General features: G+C 49.4%; 2 protein-coding genes across 2 annotated transcripts; one reads left to right on the plus strand and one right to left on the minus strand.

Moving 5' to 3' along the window:
- Positions 1-18: 18 nt before the first annotated feature.
- Positions 19-10377, minus strand: Ndufa13 (NADH:ubiquinone oxidoreductase subunit A13). Its single transcript, XM_004665989.2, has 5 exons — positions 9834-10377; positions 1620-1698; positions 459-530; positions 258-327; positions 19-177 (listed from the first exon to the last, which is right to left on the minus strand). The coding sequence occupies exons 1-5, from the start codon at positions 10060-10062 to the stop codon at positions 58-60; spliced, it is 570 nt and encodes a 189-aa protein (XP_004666046.2). The 5' UTR covers positions 10063-10377; the 3' UTR covers positions 19-57.
- A 184-nt stretch (positions 10378-10561) lies between these two features.
- Tssk6 (testis specific serine kinase 6) lies at positions 10562-11494 on the plus strand. The gene has a single exon (XM_004665990.3). It carries the CDS (start codon positions 10673-10675, stop codon positions 11492-11494), a length of 822 nt encoding a protein of 273 aa, XP_004666047.1. The 5' UTR covers positions 10562-10672.
- Positions 11495-15403: the final 3909 nt, after the last annotated feature.

Genomic DNA, 15403 nt, shown 5'->3' on the forward strand with positions numbered 1-15403 from the left:
AAAGTTCATGCACACACGAACTGTTTATAGGATTTATTTTGAGAGCCTAGGGGCGTCCTATGTGTAGGACATGTATCCATAGTTGGCATTGACCATCTCCTCCGTGGTGCGCAGCCCGTACAGCTCGCCTATGGCCGGTGGCACCCAGCGCGTCGTGTTGAACACAGACTCACCCACCTGTGGGAACAGGGCAAGGCGGCGTGGGTTACCAAGCGTGCGTCAGTCGCTGTCTCCCCCGCCCTTTATCCCGGACCTACCTTCCAGTCGGGCACGTCCTTCATGATAACAGCCTCCTCCTCCAAGTTCTCCCGCAGCATCTGCAGGGTCCTGGGGGCGAGGGAGTGCTGAGCGGAATAAAGCGGACCCGGGCGGCGCCTGCCTTCTACCCCATCTATGTCCAGCATAGGCCGGGGGCTAGGAGAGAGGCAGCCCTAACATGCTCCTCCCACCTGCTTTACCTGCGGTCCTTTTCAGCCTGGAACAGCGGCATGAGAGCAATGCGAGCCTCCATGTCTTCGATCTGCAGGCGCCTGAGGAACCACCATACCCACCAGGGTTAGATGTGGCAGGTTCAAGGGCACAGAGCCACCATGCTGCTGGCGGGTTGTGACAGCCAGTACAGGATACCTCAGGCCAAATACAGTTTCTTTTCTTTCTTTTTTTTTTAGGTAGTATCTGGCTCAAGCCTGTGTAGTCTCAGCGTTGCTTTGAACTCACAGTGATCCTCCTATTTCTGCCTCGTGAATGCTAGGATTAAAGGCATGCATCCCCACGTGTGACTACCAATTAAAGACTTAAAAAGAAAGAGGCAGATAGAAAATGGGTGCACGAGGGCCTCCAGCTGCTGTAAACTCCAGATGCATGCACATCTTGTGCATCTGGCTTACATGGGTCCTGGGGAGTTGAACCTGGGTCTTTTGGCTTTACAGGCAAGCACCTTAACCACTAAGCCATCTCTCCAGATCTTAAAGCCTTTTGTAAAATTCTTAAAATAGCCCTGCTTGATGATCAAGTGAAGGGGAGCTCTGGGTCTTACAAATCAAGTCACTTTTGTTTTAAATAGCAGCAGGGTGAGGCCAATTGGCCTCCTTCCACTGATTTCTGGTAATTTTTTTGTTTATTTTGAAGAAGCATCTCACTTTAGGCTGGGCTGACCTGAAACTCACTCTGGAGCCCAAGCGGGCCTCACACTTGTGGCTATCCTCCTACCTCAGCACGCTGAGTTTGGGGATTAAAGGCATGTGTCTTCTTTCCATGACCCACAGGGAGCAGGAAAATGAAGGTTTGGGGTGAGCAATAACAGTAATGTGGTCAGAAAGGGAATTCTGGCTCCTGTGACACAGGTTGTCTTTGTCCCTCTAGCTGATATTATTACCTGATCACCACATACAGAACTCTGCTGTAAGGCCATGTATCAGAGCTGCCCTCCACTAATACTCCAGGCCTCAGTTGAACACATGATCACCAGCTTCTTGCTCCCAAGACAATTTGTGAAGGGATACCTAGAGCTGAAGTGAGGCCTGGTTCTGTACTTCCTTGGCCCTTTCCACAGGCACTAGACCTCACCAGCCAGTGCCATCATGTTCACAGACCTCAGGCATCCCAGAGCTGCTACCAACCTGCGCTCACGATTCCACTTCATCATCCTCCAGTTTCCGAAGAGCAGGGCCCCAATGCCTATGGCGAACATGCTGTAGCCTGCAGAAAGGGGTGAGGGTTCCTGTCACCAAGGTGTGCCTTGCGGGACCCTACTCATGATAGCCAGTTGGTATAGCATGTCCTTGTGGTCTCTTAAGTCTATGGACTATCTGATAGCTCTGGACCTGTCCCCCTTCTTCACCCCCTGGTAGCCAGTGTTGTCTCACCTGCCTTCAAGATTCCTGAAAGGTATAGTCAAGCAGGGATACTGGAAAACTAAAGGGGCTGAAAGCCAGACCTCCCCAGGAAGAGAGGCTCTGACAGTGCTTACCAGAGGTAGGTAAAGCCCCCAGGAGTCACGCAGCCCAGTACCTACGGAAGGGGCAAAGCCACCATGAATATTTACTGAGAGCCAGCAGGAGCTGACAGTTCCAGTCGCTTCTGTTGGAAGTGGGTGGTGACTGATAAAGCTCCAGGTATGGCCCAGTCATAACTACAGTGGGTGAAGCCACCCCAAGGCCACATGGGGCAGAGAGGGTTCTGGGACTTAGGCCTGCTTGGTCTCAGCAGGGCTCTGCACAGGCTAGATCAGGAGCTAAACATTCATTACCTGCTTAGTTCAATGTTTTAGAAGCCCATCCTCAGGTTAAGGCCCTTCCAGTTATAGAAGGCAGAAGGTCCTGAGTGCCCAGGACCAAATCTGGCCACCTATGCCCCAACCAGAGTGGCATTTGCACCAGCTTTACTTTTGCTTTTCAAAGCTGTGGGGAACCCTAGGGAGGGGAGGGTTTATCTTCCTGACTCAGCCCCTGCAGGCTGCCCTCTGCTTCACTGAATAGCTAACAGGGTGGTGTAGAGAGCTCTGCTCCTCATGCTTGTGCACTCAAAGTGTGGCCCCACACATAGATAAATTCCAGAATGAGACGGCCTGGGATGAGACATGCCATGAATGTGCATACAGCTTTTGGGCTGTGATCACTGGTCTTCATCTGGCCAGCTGGGGTACTGCTTGGGCCCCAGCACAGTCAAAACTCAGGCTCCTCCAGGTTCAGCCTCCCAAGGGGCTGGTTGTGTATTCATCACCACACAGGCTTCATTCTTTCCTGAATAAATAAGTTGTGGATGGAAACACTTATTACTAAGCAGGTGGCAGGGTTCTCCATACTTACCTACAGATTCCACACAACCCTCATCAGAACCTTGACCTTTTCCCCCTTGCAAAACTTGACAAGCAGAGCTGAAATTCACATGGAAATGCAAGGGACCAGAATAGCCAAACAATTTCAGAAAAGTGGAACAAAGTTGCAGGACTTGCACTTTGCCAGTTCCAAGCTCATTACTGCAGCTGTGTGTACAGGACAGCATGGCACTAGCCTGAGGACAGTCACGTTCAGCGGGATAGGACAATCCACAAATAAACCTTCACATTTTATGGCCAATTGGTTTTTGGACAAAGATGCCAAGACAATTCAATGAAGATGGGACAATGGGACAGCTACATGCAGAAGACACTGTGTGCTCAGTCCTCCAGAAAGCAAAAGTAAACTCACAGTGATCCCAGGCCTGAGTCTTAGCTAAAAGTAATGGGCTTAAAAAAAAAAAGTGATGGGCTGGGTGTGGTGGCGCACGCCTTTAATCCCAGCACTTGGGAGGCAGAGGTAGGAGGATCACTGTGAGTTCAAGGTCACCGTGAGACTACAGAGTGGTCAGCCTGGGCTAGTGAGACCCTACCTTGAAAAACCAAAACAAAAAAAAGTGATGGACTTGAGTTCAATAGTTCTTGTCTAACAGGCACCAAACCACATAAGCCAGGAGTAGTGGTACATACATGTATGTAATCCCAGCACTCAGGAGGGCTAGTCAGGAAAATCAGAAGCTCATGGCTGCATAGGGCATTTGAAGTTAGCCTGGGATACACAAGGCCATATCTCAAAAAGGGAGTGTGGCTTGGGGGCTGTAGCTCAGAGGTACAGCATGAATGTAAGTCTGAGTTCAGGTGCAGAGAACCAGTGCCCCATACATGGTGGGAATGTCAGACAGCAAAGGCAAAACAGTTTGCAGTTCAAGATGTTAAGTACTGAGTCAAAATATGGCCCAGAAACTGGGCATGATGGTGCATGCCGTTAATCCCAGCACACGGGAGGCAGAGGTAGGAGTATCACCGAGAGTTCAAGGCCACCCTGAGACTACATAGTGAATTCCAGGTCAGCCTGAGCTACAGTGAAACCCTACCACAAAGCTATTTTTATTTATTTATTTACTTGACAGAGAGAAAGAAGCATGTAGAGAGAGACAAAGAGAGAGAATGGGCACGCCAGGGACTCCAGCCACTGCAAACGAACTCCAGACGCGTGTGCCCCCTTGTGCATCTGGCTTATGTGGGTCTTAGAAAAACAAACCAAGGTCCTTTGGCTCTGCAGGCAAGTGCCTTAACCACTAAGCCATCTCTCCAGCCTTCCCTTTTTTTGAGAAAGAGAGAGAATGGGTGCACCAGGGCCTCTAGCCACTGCAAACTAACTCCAGACGCATGAGCCACCTTGTGCATCTGGCTTATGTGGGTACTAGGGAATTGAGCCAGAGTCCTTTGGCTTTGCTGGCAAGCGCCTTAACAGTGAAGCCATCTTTCCAGCCCTATTTTTTTTTCTTTCTAAGTATTTTTTAATCTTTATTTTAGAGAGTGTGTACGAAAGAGAATTGGTGCACCAGGGCTTCTGCCACTGAAATGGAACTTTAGATGCTTGTGCCGCCTAATGGGCATGTATGACCTTGAGCTTGCCTCACCTTTGTGCTTTGGGCTAACATGTAATCTGGAGAGTCTTTAGGCTTTGCAGGCAAGTACTGTAACTGCTAATCCATCTCTCTAGCTCTAAATTTTTGTTAATTGGCTTCAACACAGAACAATGTACAGAACGCAAAAGGCCGTCAGCTTTCTGTTAACTGAAATGGAAAATTTTAAGTGTAATCTTAGAGTGAGTACATTTACTATAACTCATTGAACTTTACATTGAAAACTTGTACATAGGAAGGATGGCTTAGCAGTTAAGGTGCTTACCTGCAAAGCCTAAGGACCCAGGTTAGATTCCCATTACCCATGTAAGCCATATACACAAAGTAGCACGTGCTTCTGGAGTTTGTTTGCAGTGGCCATGCTGTCTCCCTCTCTCTCTCTACTTACAAATAGTAAATTAAAAAAAAAAAAAAAAAAAGAAGATGAAGAAAGAAAAGAGGGCTGGAGGGATGGCTTAGCAGTTAAGGCATTTGCCTGCAAAGCCAAAGGACCCGGGCTCAATTCCCCAGGGGCACATGCACCTGAAGTTTGTTTGTAGTGGCTAGAGGCCCTGGCATGCCCATTCTCTTTCTCTGTCTCTCTGTCAAATAAATACTAAAAAGAAAAAAGAAAAAAAAAAACCTGTACAAGCAGAAATATCAGGTTGAATATTGTAGTTCGTGCCTGTAATCCCAGCACTCAGGAGTCAGAGACAGGCAGTTCATCACCAGTTTAAAGCCATCCTGGACTAGATAGCAAGATCCATTCTCACAAACCCAAAAAATAAAAATAAGGGGGAGAAAAAGCTGCATGGTTAAAAAACAAAAATGCTGGGTGTGGTGGTACACACCTTTAATCCCAGTGCTTGGGAGGCAGAGGTAGGAGGATAGCCATGAATTCAAGGCCAGCCTGAGACTACATAGTGAATTCCAAGTCTGCCTGAGCTGGAGTGAAACCCTACCTCAAAAAAAAAAAAAAAAAAAAAAAAAAAAAAAAAAAAAAAAAAGTTGCTGGTGGCACATATCTTTAATTCAAGTACTCAGGAGGCATAAATACCACTGAGTACAAGGACAGCCTAAGACTACATAGTGAATTCCAAGTCAGCCTGGGCTGGAGCAAGACCCTGCTCTATAAAGCAGGAAAAAGAGAGAGAAGAAAGTTGGGCATGGGTGCTCACACCTTTAATCCCAGCACTTGTGAGGCAGAGGTAGAAGAATTACTATGAGTTCGAGGCCACCCTGAGAATACAAAGTGAATTCCAGGTCAGCCTGAGCTAGAGTGAGACTACCCTGGAAAACAAAACAAATTACAAGAGTAAAGGTGTTCTTAGCCTTAAGACTGTAAAAATAGGCTGTTTCCTGTTGAAGAAATATTAACATAATAATATCAGACTCTTTCTTTTTTTGTAATATTGAGGATTGAGCCCAGGATCTCACCCAAATAGTATTAATCATATCTCCCTCCCCTCCTTTTATTTATTTATTTTTGTTTTTTGAGCTAGGGTATCACTCTAGTCCAGGCTGACCTGGCATTCACTATGTAGTCTCAGGGCGGCCTCGAACTCACAGTGATCCTCCTACCTCTTCACAGGCACTTGCCTGTGAAGCCTAAGGACTCAGGTGCAACTCTCCAGGTCCCATGTAAGCCAGACACACAAAGTGATGCAAGCATGCAAGGCTGCACATGCACACAAGGGTGGGCACCATCTGGAGTTTGCAGTGGCTGGAGGCCCTGGCTTGCCAGTCCTCACCCCCAATTAAAAAAAAAAGAAAAAGGCCAGTCTGTTGGTCTTGTCTCAAAAGAAAAAAAGGTTTACAATACCACGCCCAGCTTTTTATTTTTTAGAGAGTGACAGAGGAGAAATAGAGAACTGGAGTTCCAGGGCCTCACCCACAGCAATCAAACTCCAGATGTGCCACCTAGTGGCCATGTATGACCTTACGCTTGCCTCACCTTTGTGTGTCTGCCTAAGGTAGGATCTGGAAAGTAGAACATGGGTCCTTTGGCTTTGCAGACAAATGCCTTAACTGCTAAGCCATCTCTCCAGCACATGTCCAGCTTTTTTTTTTTTTTTTTTGGTTTATTTTTATTTATTTATTTGAGAGTGACAGACAGAGAAAGAGGCAGAGAGAGAGAATGGGCGCGCCAGGGCTTCCAGCCACTGCAGACGATTTCCAGATGCGTGCTCCCCCTTGTGCATCTGGCTAACATGGGTCCTGGGGAATCGAGCCTTGAACCGGGGTCCTTAGGCTTCACAGGCAAGCACTTAACTGCTAAGCCATCTCTCCAGCCCAGCTTTTAAAAACTCTTTATGAACAACATCCATAAGTATATACAATAAACCATGACAATTCCCACCCTTATGGCCTATTATCCGCTCTCACCGCCCCCCCTCCACTGAATCCCTTCTTTCCAGTTTGTCTATTTTGATATCAAGTTTTCCTCCTATTATGAGGCTCTTGTGTTTTACCAGGAACTGTGAGGTCATGAATTTCAAGGCCATTTTTTTTTTGTCTGGAAGATTGTATTATAAACAGTCCTCCTTTGGCTTTTAAATTCTTTCCACCACCTCTTCTGCAATGGATCCAGAACCTGTGAGGGTGTGGTCCACTGTCACTTCTTCCAGGAACTATGGTGACTACTGTGTCACCCCAATGGTCACCACCATCTAAAGAAAAGCTTTTCTAACCAAAAGCAGGTTATATGGGTGTGTGTGTATAGATATATATGTATAAGTATTAATGCTTACAGGGCAGCTTTGTGGACATAATATATGCATTTAGTCAGATAACAGCAGATATTGCTTCCCTAGGGGTCATGACCTCCCCAGCACAAGCTTCAGACTAATTTTCAGTACCAGGCATGTATTCCCTCCTGTGGAGTGGGCATCCAGTCCAATCAGAGCAGTTGGTTTCCTCCATCACAGACATACCACTATTGTACCAGTTGGCACATTTGGTCTGGCTAGCCAGTCTTTTTTTTTTTTTTTTTTTTTGGATAAGGTAGACTGGACAATCCCATTAACCCTTAGCCAGTATTCATTCCATTGCCTTGAACATGATTGTTTCCATTTCTTACAATTTGTATAGCACTTCTTGTCAAAGTGCTTTATATTCATTGTCTCAGTTTATCCTCACAACAACCCTGCGAGGTAGGTAAAGCAATTTATACTATCCCCACTTTGCAGATGGGAACACTGAAGCACAGAGCGGTTAAGATCTTGAGGCTAGTTAGTAGAAGAATAAGGAACAGAAATCAGGTCTCCTAACTCCCCAATCCATGTTTTTCTTTTCTTTTTTTTTTTTTTTTTGGTTTTTCAAGGTAGGGTCTCACTCTGTTCCAGGCTGATCTGGAATTAACTCTGTAGTCTCAGGGTAGCCTTGAGCTCGTGGCGATCCTCCTATCTCTGCCTCAAGCAAAACAAAAAAACAAACAAACAAAAAACCCCACAAGGGCTGGAGAGATGGCTTAGCGGTTAAGGCGCTTGCCTGTGAAGCCTAAGGACCTAGGTTCGATTCCCCAAAACCCACGTGAGGTAGATGCATGTAGTGGTGCATGTGCTTGGAGTTCATTTGCAGTGGCTAGAGGCCCTGGTACACCCATTCCTATCTTCTGTGTTCTCTCTCAAATAATAAATAAAGAAAAGAAAAAAAGAAAGAAAAAGAATGACAACAAAAAAAAAAAACAGTAGATCAGGGGCTGGAGATATAGCTAACTAGTAGAGTTCTTTTTTTTAATTTTTTTGTTTATTTATTTATTTGAGAGTGACTGAGAGAAGGAGGGAGGGAGGGAGGGATGGGGAGAGAGAAAGAAAGAGGGAGGGAATGGGCGTGCCAGAGCTTTCAGCCTCTGTAAACGAACTCCAGATGTGTGCGCCCCCTTGTGCATCTGGCTAATGTGGGTCCTGGGGAATTGAGCCTGGAACTGGGTCCTTAGGCTTCACAGGCAAGCGCTTAACCACCAAGCCATCTCTCCAGCCCACTAGTAGAGTTATTAGCATGTTCAAGACCGCCTTTCCTCATGGCCCAATAATAATAATACTAATTACTATTATACTAATAGTGGCACAAGTTTAATTCCAACATTTAGGATATAGAGTCAATGGCTCAAGGCCACCTTGGGTGGCAAAAAATAGCTCAGGGGGATGGGTGCATAATTATCATACCAACATTAGGAGGCTGTGGTAGGAGATTCACGAATTCTAGACCAGGCTGGGCTCTATGAGACCCTGTCTCAAAAAAAAAAAGGTTTTTTCTTGAGGTAGGATCTTGCTCTAGTCCAGGCTGACCTGGAATTCACTATTTAGTCTCAGGGTGGCCTTGAACTAACTCATGGTGATCCTCCTACCTCTGCCTCCTGTGTGTGGAGATTAAAGGGGTGAGCCATCACGCCTCGCTTAAAAAACAAAAAACCCACAAAACCCCACCACTTTAATATATATGGAAGTGAACCTGGACCCTTAGGCTTTACATGGAAGCACCTTATATGCTAAGCCATCTCTCCAGCCCTTAATTTTTAATTTATTTGAGAGAGGACAAGGCAGATAGAGGGAGAGACAGAATGGATGCACCAGGGCCTCTTCCCACTGCAAACATGTTCCAGACACATGTGCCACCTTTTATCTCTAGCTTACATGAGTACTGGGGAATCAAATCTAAGTCCTTAGGCTTCGCAGGCTAGCGCCTTAACCGCGAAGCCATCTCTCCAGCACCCCCCCCCCCATATAATTTTGAAATAAATTACTGGTGCAGCCAGGTGTGCGTGGCGCGTGCAGTTAATCCCAGCACAGAGGAGGTAGGAGGTTCACCATTGAGTTCGAGGCTACGCTGAGACTACATAGTGAGTTCCAGGTCATCCTGGGCTAGAGACTCTTCTGGAAAAAAAAAAAAGTCGGAACCTGGCGTGGTGCCGCTTGCCTTTAATCCTAGCACTCAGGTGGCAGAGGTAGGAGGATCGCAGTGAGTTCATGGCCACCCTGAGACTACCTAGGTCAACCTGGGCTACAGCGAGACTCTACCTCAAAAAACCAAAAAGGAAAAAAAACAAAAAAACAAAAAACAAAACTGGGGGGTGGGGAGAAATTACTGGTGGAAGCTGCTTGAGAGGAACCGTAGCATAGACCGTTTTAGGAAATGCCTCCTGCCAGATGTTATAGTCCTGGCGTTATAGCGAGGAGGATTAGGAACGTAAGGCATACTCAAGTACATAGCGAGTTCTAGACCAGCCTGGGCTACATAAAGCCTTATCTCCAATGCATCGCCTTCCGGCGCCGCCGAAAAGGAAGCAAGGTCCTGACCATGCGCTAGTTCCTCGTCTCGTCACTAATCACCGCAGTGGGGATCCCGTCCCGTTTTGGGTACACTGAGGCCCGTGGGCCTCCCGGCCCAAGAACCTAGATTCCACAACCTCGGCGCAGAGTGACACTGACCCGACAGTCCCCGGCGCGGCAGGTTCCGCTTGTAATCGATGGGACCGTAACCCCCTGGCGGGGGCATGTCCTGCTTCACCTTAGACGCCGCCATGCTTGCCAGAGGCTGCTCTTCCGGCACAGGCGGAAGTGAGGCTGCTGCGGCTGTCTTACTGAGAGTGGCGGAAGCTCCCGCGCCAGTGTAGTTCTGAGCTCTCCGGAGTTCCCGCAGGATCGGAAGTCTGTGCATGCTCTTGCTTTTGACTCGATGCGACTCCGTCGTTGGCCTGGAACCGTAATGGGCACCCTGGACTTTGCACTAAAAGCCTCCCACGTTCATTCACCTTTTCCCTGGCCGATGATAAGGGAAGCCAGGCCTCCAAGATTCGCCCCCCTTTCTCGTCCGCATTTCCGCCTCCAGGGCCGCCATAGATGGTGTAGGTCCCGCATAGCCACGGGCTGGGACTGCAAAGCTGGGAGCGAGCCATCAGAAGGAAGCAGAACCCTAACCTCAGAGGCTAATTCTGACACCCAGTAGTGGTCAGGATCTCCTTGCCTGCCTCTGGCCTCTCGTCAGCTTTCAGAGCGATTGAATCACAAAGCCTGAGGGGTTAAGGGAGCACGTGGGGCGGGGTCTAGGTGGTCTCCACCCCAAGACCGAGTGACGCCCTGTCACTTCACAAGGCTGAAATTGTTACCCGGGTAATAAAAGTCATCGCGACCACAGGGACTCGGGAGTAGGCACATGGGGGCACAGGGGTGCAGGTGCCAAGCACCATGGGTTAGGCCCGAGATTGGAGTCCGGCCGCACCCCCGACAGCAGCCGCGCCTCCTGCTCCCCACGCGCCCCGGGCGCCACCATGTCGGGCGACAAACTCCTAAGCGAACTCGGCTATAAACTGGGCCGCACGATAGGTGAGGGCAGCTACTCCAAGGTGAAGGTGGCCACCTCCAAAAAGTACAAGGGAACGGTGGCCATCAAGGTAGTGGACAGACGGCGAGCGCCCCCGGACTTCGTCAACAAGTTCCTGCCGCGAGAGCTGTCCATCCTGCGGGGGGTACGACACCCCCACATTGTGCACGTCTTCGAGTTCATCGAGGTGTGCAACGGGAAGCTGTACATCGTGATGGAGGCGGCCGCCACCGACCTCCTGCAGGCGGTGCAGCGCAACGGGCGCATCCCCGGGTCGCAGGCGCGCGACCTCTTTGCGCAGATCGCGGGCGCCGTGCGCTACTTGCACGACCACCACCTGGTGCACCGCGACCTCAAATGCGAAAACGTGCTGCTGAGCCCTGACGAGCGTCGCGTCAAGCTCACAGATTTTGGATTCGGCCGTCAGGCGCACGGCTACCCAGACCTGAGCACTACTTACTGCGGCTCAGCCGCCTATGCGTCACCCGAGGTGCTCTTGGGCATCCCCTACGACCCTAAGAAGTACGACGTTTGGAGCCTGGGCGTTGTGCTTTACGTCATGGTCACCGGGTGCATGCCCTTCGACGACTCGGACATCGCTGGTCTGCCCCGGCGCCAGAAGCGCGGCGTGCTCTACCCCGAGGGCCTCGAGCTGTCGGAGCGCTGCAAGTCCCTGATTGCCGAGTTACTACAGTTCAGCCCGTCCGCCCGGCCCTCGGCGGGCCAGGTGGCGCGCAATGGCTGGCTGCGGGCCGGGGACTCCGGCTAGGAGCCGGCGTTCTCGCAGCTGCTGCCACACCAGGCACAGAGCCACCGCGGCACCCGCGCTTCGGGAGACCAGCGAAGCCACGGCTGCCGCCACGCAACTGCGCACGCGCTCTGTCCTTTCCGCCCCACCCTCCCGTTCCGTCCCGCCGCCCACGGCGGAGGAACCCAAATTGGATTCCAGTTCCTCCAGCACAACGCGATTGCTGGAGGGCGCATGCGCACCCTCGATTCCTGGCGAGAAGGCCGGGGGCGGAGACCGATGCATTGCGCCTGCGTGGAATGAGCGCCACCTGTTTGGTGGGTGATTGGCTGCACCAAGAAGCTGCGGGCCAGCCGCGACCGCCAGGTTCCCATTTGAAACCTGCAATAAATTCGCTCTTCTTCGCATGTGACTTTAGTCCCTTGTACAGGAGGAAAGGGTTTTCCAACACTTCGAAGACAGACTTGTTGACGTTCCGGTTTCAGGTTTTGTTTTTCGAGATAGGCTCTCACTCTAGCCAAGGCTGACCTGGAATTCACTGTGTAGTCTCAGCCTTGTACTCACGGTGATCCTCCCACGTCTGCCTCCCAAGTGCTGGGATTAAAGGCCTGTGCCACCACACGCGGCTAGTTTCAGGTTTTATCGAGCCCACAGTATTTGGTTTCCCAACAAAACACCAAGGAGCTCCGCTGACGTCCCCAGGGCTGCCGAGCAACAGGACCCTAGACTCCCTCACCATCCCCTGGTTATTATAGATCTGTTGGGGTGGGCATAAACTGGCCCACAGGTGACATTTGTCTGAAGACAGCTGTGGTTTGAACTCGGCTATGTTGAGGGATAGTGGGTTCCTGGGAACATTTCTTTGTGAGGAACCCTTCCCTTTGGGAACGAATTCACAGGGGAGAATGGACCCAGCTATGTAGGTGTGGTGGCTTGGGAGTCCTTAGCCCATAGCAAACTTTCTGCCTCAGCCTCCGGAGTGCTGGAGGTGTGTACACTACCATGCCAGGCCCAATTTATTAAAGTTTTATTTTTATTTGAGAATGAATGGGTGTGCCAGGGCCTTCAACCGCAGCAAACGAACTCTAGGTGCATGTGCAACCCCTCTGGCTTTGTGGGTCCTGGGGAATCGAACCTGGGTCTTTTGGCTTTGTAGGCCAGCACCTTAACTACTAGGCCATCTCTGAAGCCCTGTTTATTTATTATTTTTGGCTTTTCGAGGTAGTCTCTCTCTAGTCCAGGCCGACCTGAAATTCAATTATGCAGTCTCAGGGTGGCCTTGAACTCACACCAATCCTCCTACTTCTGCTTCCCGAGTGCTGGGATTAAAGGCGTGCACCACCATGCTCGGCAAACCCTATTTATTTTTGATGCAGGATCTCACTCTAGCCCATCCATGCTGAACTGAACTCACTCTTTAGCCCTAGACGGGCCTTTAACTCACGAGGATCCTACCTTAGTCTCTGGATTGCTGGGACTAAAGATGCACTTGTGCCACTACGCCTGGCGCTTTATTTATTTGCAAGCAGAGAGAACAAATAGGGGCGCATTAGGGCTTCTTGCCACTGCAAACTCCAGAAGCACACACCATTTTGTTCATCTGGCTTTACATGGGTAATGGGGAATCAAACCCAGGCTGGCAAGTTTCTCACGCAAATGCCTTTAACCACTAAGCCATCTCCCCAGCCCATACCCAGCTTTTTTGAGAGGCAGAATGAGTATGCCAAGGACTCTTGCCCCTGCAAATCCAGAAACATGCACCACTTTGGTATGTAGATCCTGGGTATCGAACCCAGGCCATCAGGCTCTGCAATCAAGTACCTTTTAACTGCTTTTAACTCTCTCCATAGCCCTCCCCGTTTGAAAATATTTTCATTGAGCTGGGCATGGTGGTGCACACTTTAAACCCCAGCACTGGGGAGGCAGAGGTAGGAGGATCACTGTGAGTTCAAGGCCACCTTGAGACTACATAGTGAATTGTAAAAAAAATTATTTGAAGAGAAAGAGGGAGAATGAATGGGCACACCAGAGCCTTTAGCCTCTGCAAACAAACTTCAGAGACATGCACCACCATGTGTGTCTGGCTTTATGTGAGTACTGGGGAATTTAGCCTGGTTTGTTAGGCTTTTGCAGCTAAGCACTTTAACCACTGAGCCATCTCTCCAGCCACAACCCTCCCAACCGTTAAAGACTTCTTGTGGGGGCTGGAGAGATGGCTAAGCAATTAAGGCGCTTGCCTAGGAAGTCTGGACCCAGATTGGATTCCCCAATACTCACGTAGCCAAATGCACATGATGGCACATGCATCTGAAGCTCGTTTGTAGTGGGGTATCAGAGTGGATGTGTCACCTTTGGAGCAGCAAAGATGTAGTCTTCATTTCTGCTGTGTCGGCCACCAGTTCTCTGTCCTGCTAAAAGGCCACAGGAAGAAATGTCACCTCCCAAGCCTGAAAACTGCAAAACAAGAGCACCTGGGAAAACAAATTGTATACTTTGGGACTCAAAGTGTTGGCAGGTAAAATATAATGTATGGGAGAAATGGCTTAGTTGAAAAGGTGCTAGTTTGAGAACCTGTGTTTGATTCCCCAGGACCCATGTAAAAGCCAGACAGTAATGTGAGCAGGCCTGTGGTGAGAAGGGTGACAGATACAGGACAGTGTCCCACAAGGCTGTGAGGGCTAGCTAGCCTGGCAATCACAGCAGTGAGAGACCCTGACTGAAAGGAAATGAGATGTAAGGTAAGGACTGCCACTGGAAAGCTGCCCTCTAACTACATGCATGTTGTCACTCACACCCCCACACTCACGACATGCCCACATACACACACATAACCAGAAATAGGAACGTGGCCGGGCATGATAGTGCACACCTTAATTCCAACACTTGGGAAACAGAGGTAGAAGGAGCACCATGAGCTTGAGGCCACCCTGAGACTACATAGTGAATTCCAGGTGAGCCTGGGCTAGAGCTACCTTCAGAAAACCAAAAAAGTAAAAATAAAAAGATAAAGTGTGGAGTCAGGCAAGGTGGCCCATACATAGCATCCCACACTGGGGAGGTAGAACTCAGAGGGTCTCACCACATAGCTGGTCTGAATTCACTATTCTTCAGCCTCCTGAGTGTTAGGACGACAGGCATGCGACACAGTGCCCACCAAAGGATCTGTCTCAGAATATTTGATCCCTATGGAGCTGAAGGTGAGGCTAAGACATAGAATGTTTACCTACCATGCATACCCTGGACTTCATTCCCACCGCTGGAAAAACAAAAACCTGTGGCTAGGTGGAGTGGCATCCTAGTACTTGAGGCAGGAAGACAGTTCAAAGCCAGCTTTTGTTACATAAGCAAATTTAAGACTGCTTAGGATACATGAGCCTATCTTTTTTTTTTTAATTTTTTATTTAGTTATTTGAGAGCGACAGAAACAGAGAGAAAGACAGGTAGAGGGAGAGAGAATGGGCGCGCCAGGGCTTCCAGCCTCTGCAAACGAACTCCAGACGCATGCGCCCCCTTGTGCATCTGGCTAACGTGGGACCTGGGGAACCGAGCCTCGAACCGGGGTCCTTAGGCTTCACAGGCAAGCGCTTAACCGCTACGCCATCTCTCCAGCCCACATGAGCCTATCTTAAAAAAAAAAAAAAAAATTGTGAGCACCTGAGAACAAATCTGGCAGCTCCAACTACAGTAGGAATGAATTTTAATACTTTGCAGCAGCAAAGCCCTCCTACTCCACAGGAACCTGCCTCTCTGGTATGGTGGCCACTAGTGTGCAAATCTCACTGGAACTCTCACCTGGTTCCCCAACTGTGTGGGGTCAGTTGGTCATAAAACCCCAGCATTTCATACAGATGGTGAGGGGACTCCACCCACACAGCAGGTACACCACGCCCTTCAATTCTCCATTAACAAAGGGCTACACAGATCTGGGAC

This window comes from Jaculus jaculus, chromosome 1 (assembly GCF_020740685.1).
Source record: "Jaculus jaculus isolate mJacJac1 chromosome 1, mJacJac1.mat.Y.cur, whole genome shotgun sequence".
Lineage (NCBI taxonomy): Eukaryota > Metazoa > Chordata > Mammalia > Rodentia > Dipodidae > Jaculus > Jaculus jaculus.

Excerpts from the sequence above, each read along its gene's own strand:
- Ndufa13 (XM_004665989.2), bottom strand. The coding sequence starts at position 10,062 with ATGCACAGACTTCCGATCCTGCGGGAACTCCGGAGAGCTCAGAACTAC. Across the intron at positions 1,699-9,833 it reads GCCGCGCCGGGGACTGTCGG|GCTACAGCATGTTCGCCATA; the intron begins GTCAGTGTCACT and ends CCCTTTCTGCAG. Across the intron at positions 178-257 it reads AGGACGTGCCCGACTGGAAG|GTGGGTGAGTCTGTGTTCAA; the intron begins GTAGGTCCGGGA and ends CTGTTCCCACAG.
- Tssk6 (XM_004665990.3), top strand. The coding sequence starts at position 10,673 with ATGTCGGGCGACAAACTCCTAAGCGAACTCGGCTATAAACTGGGCCGC.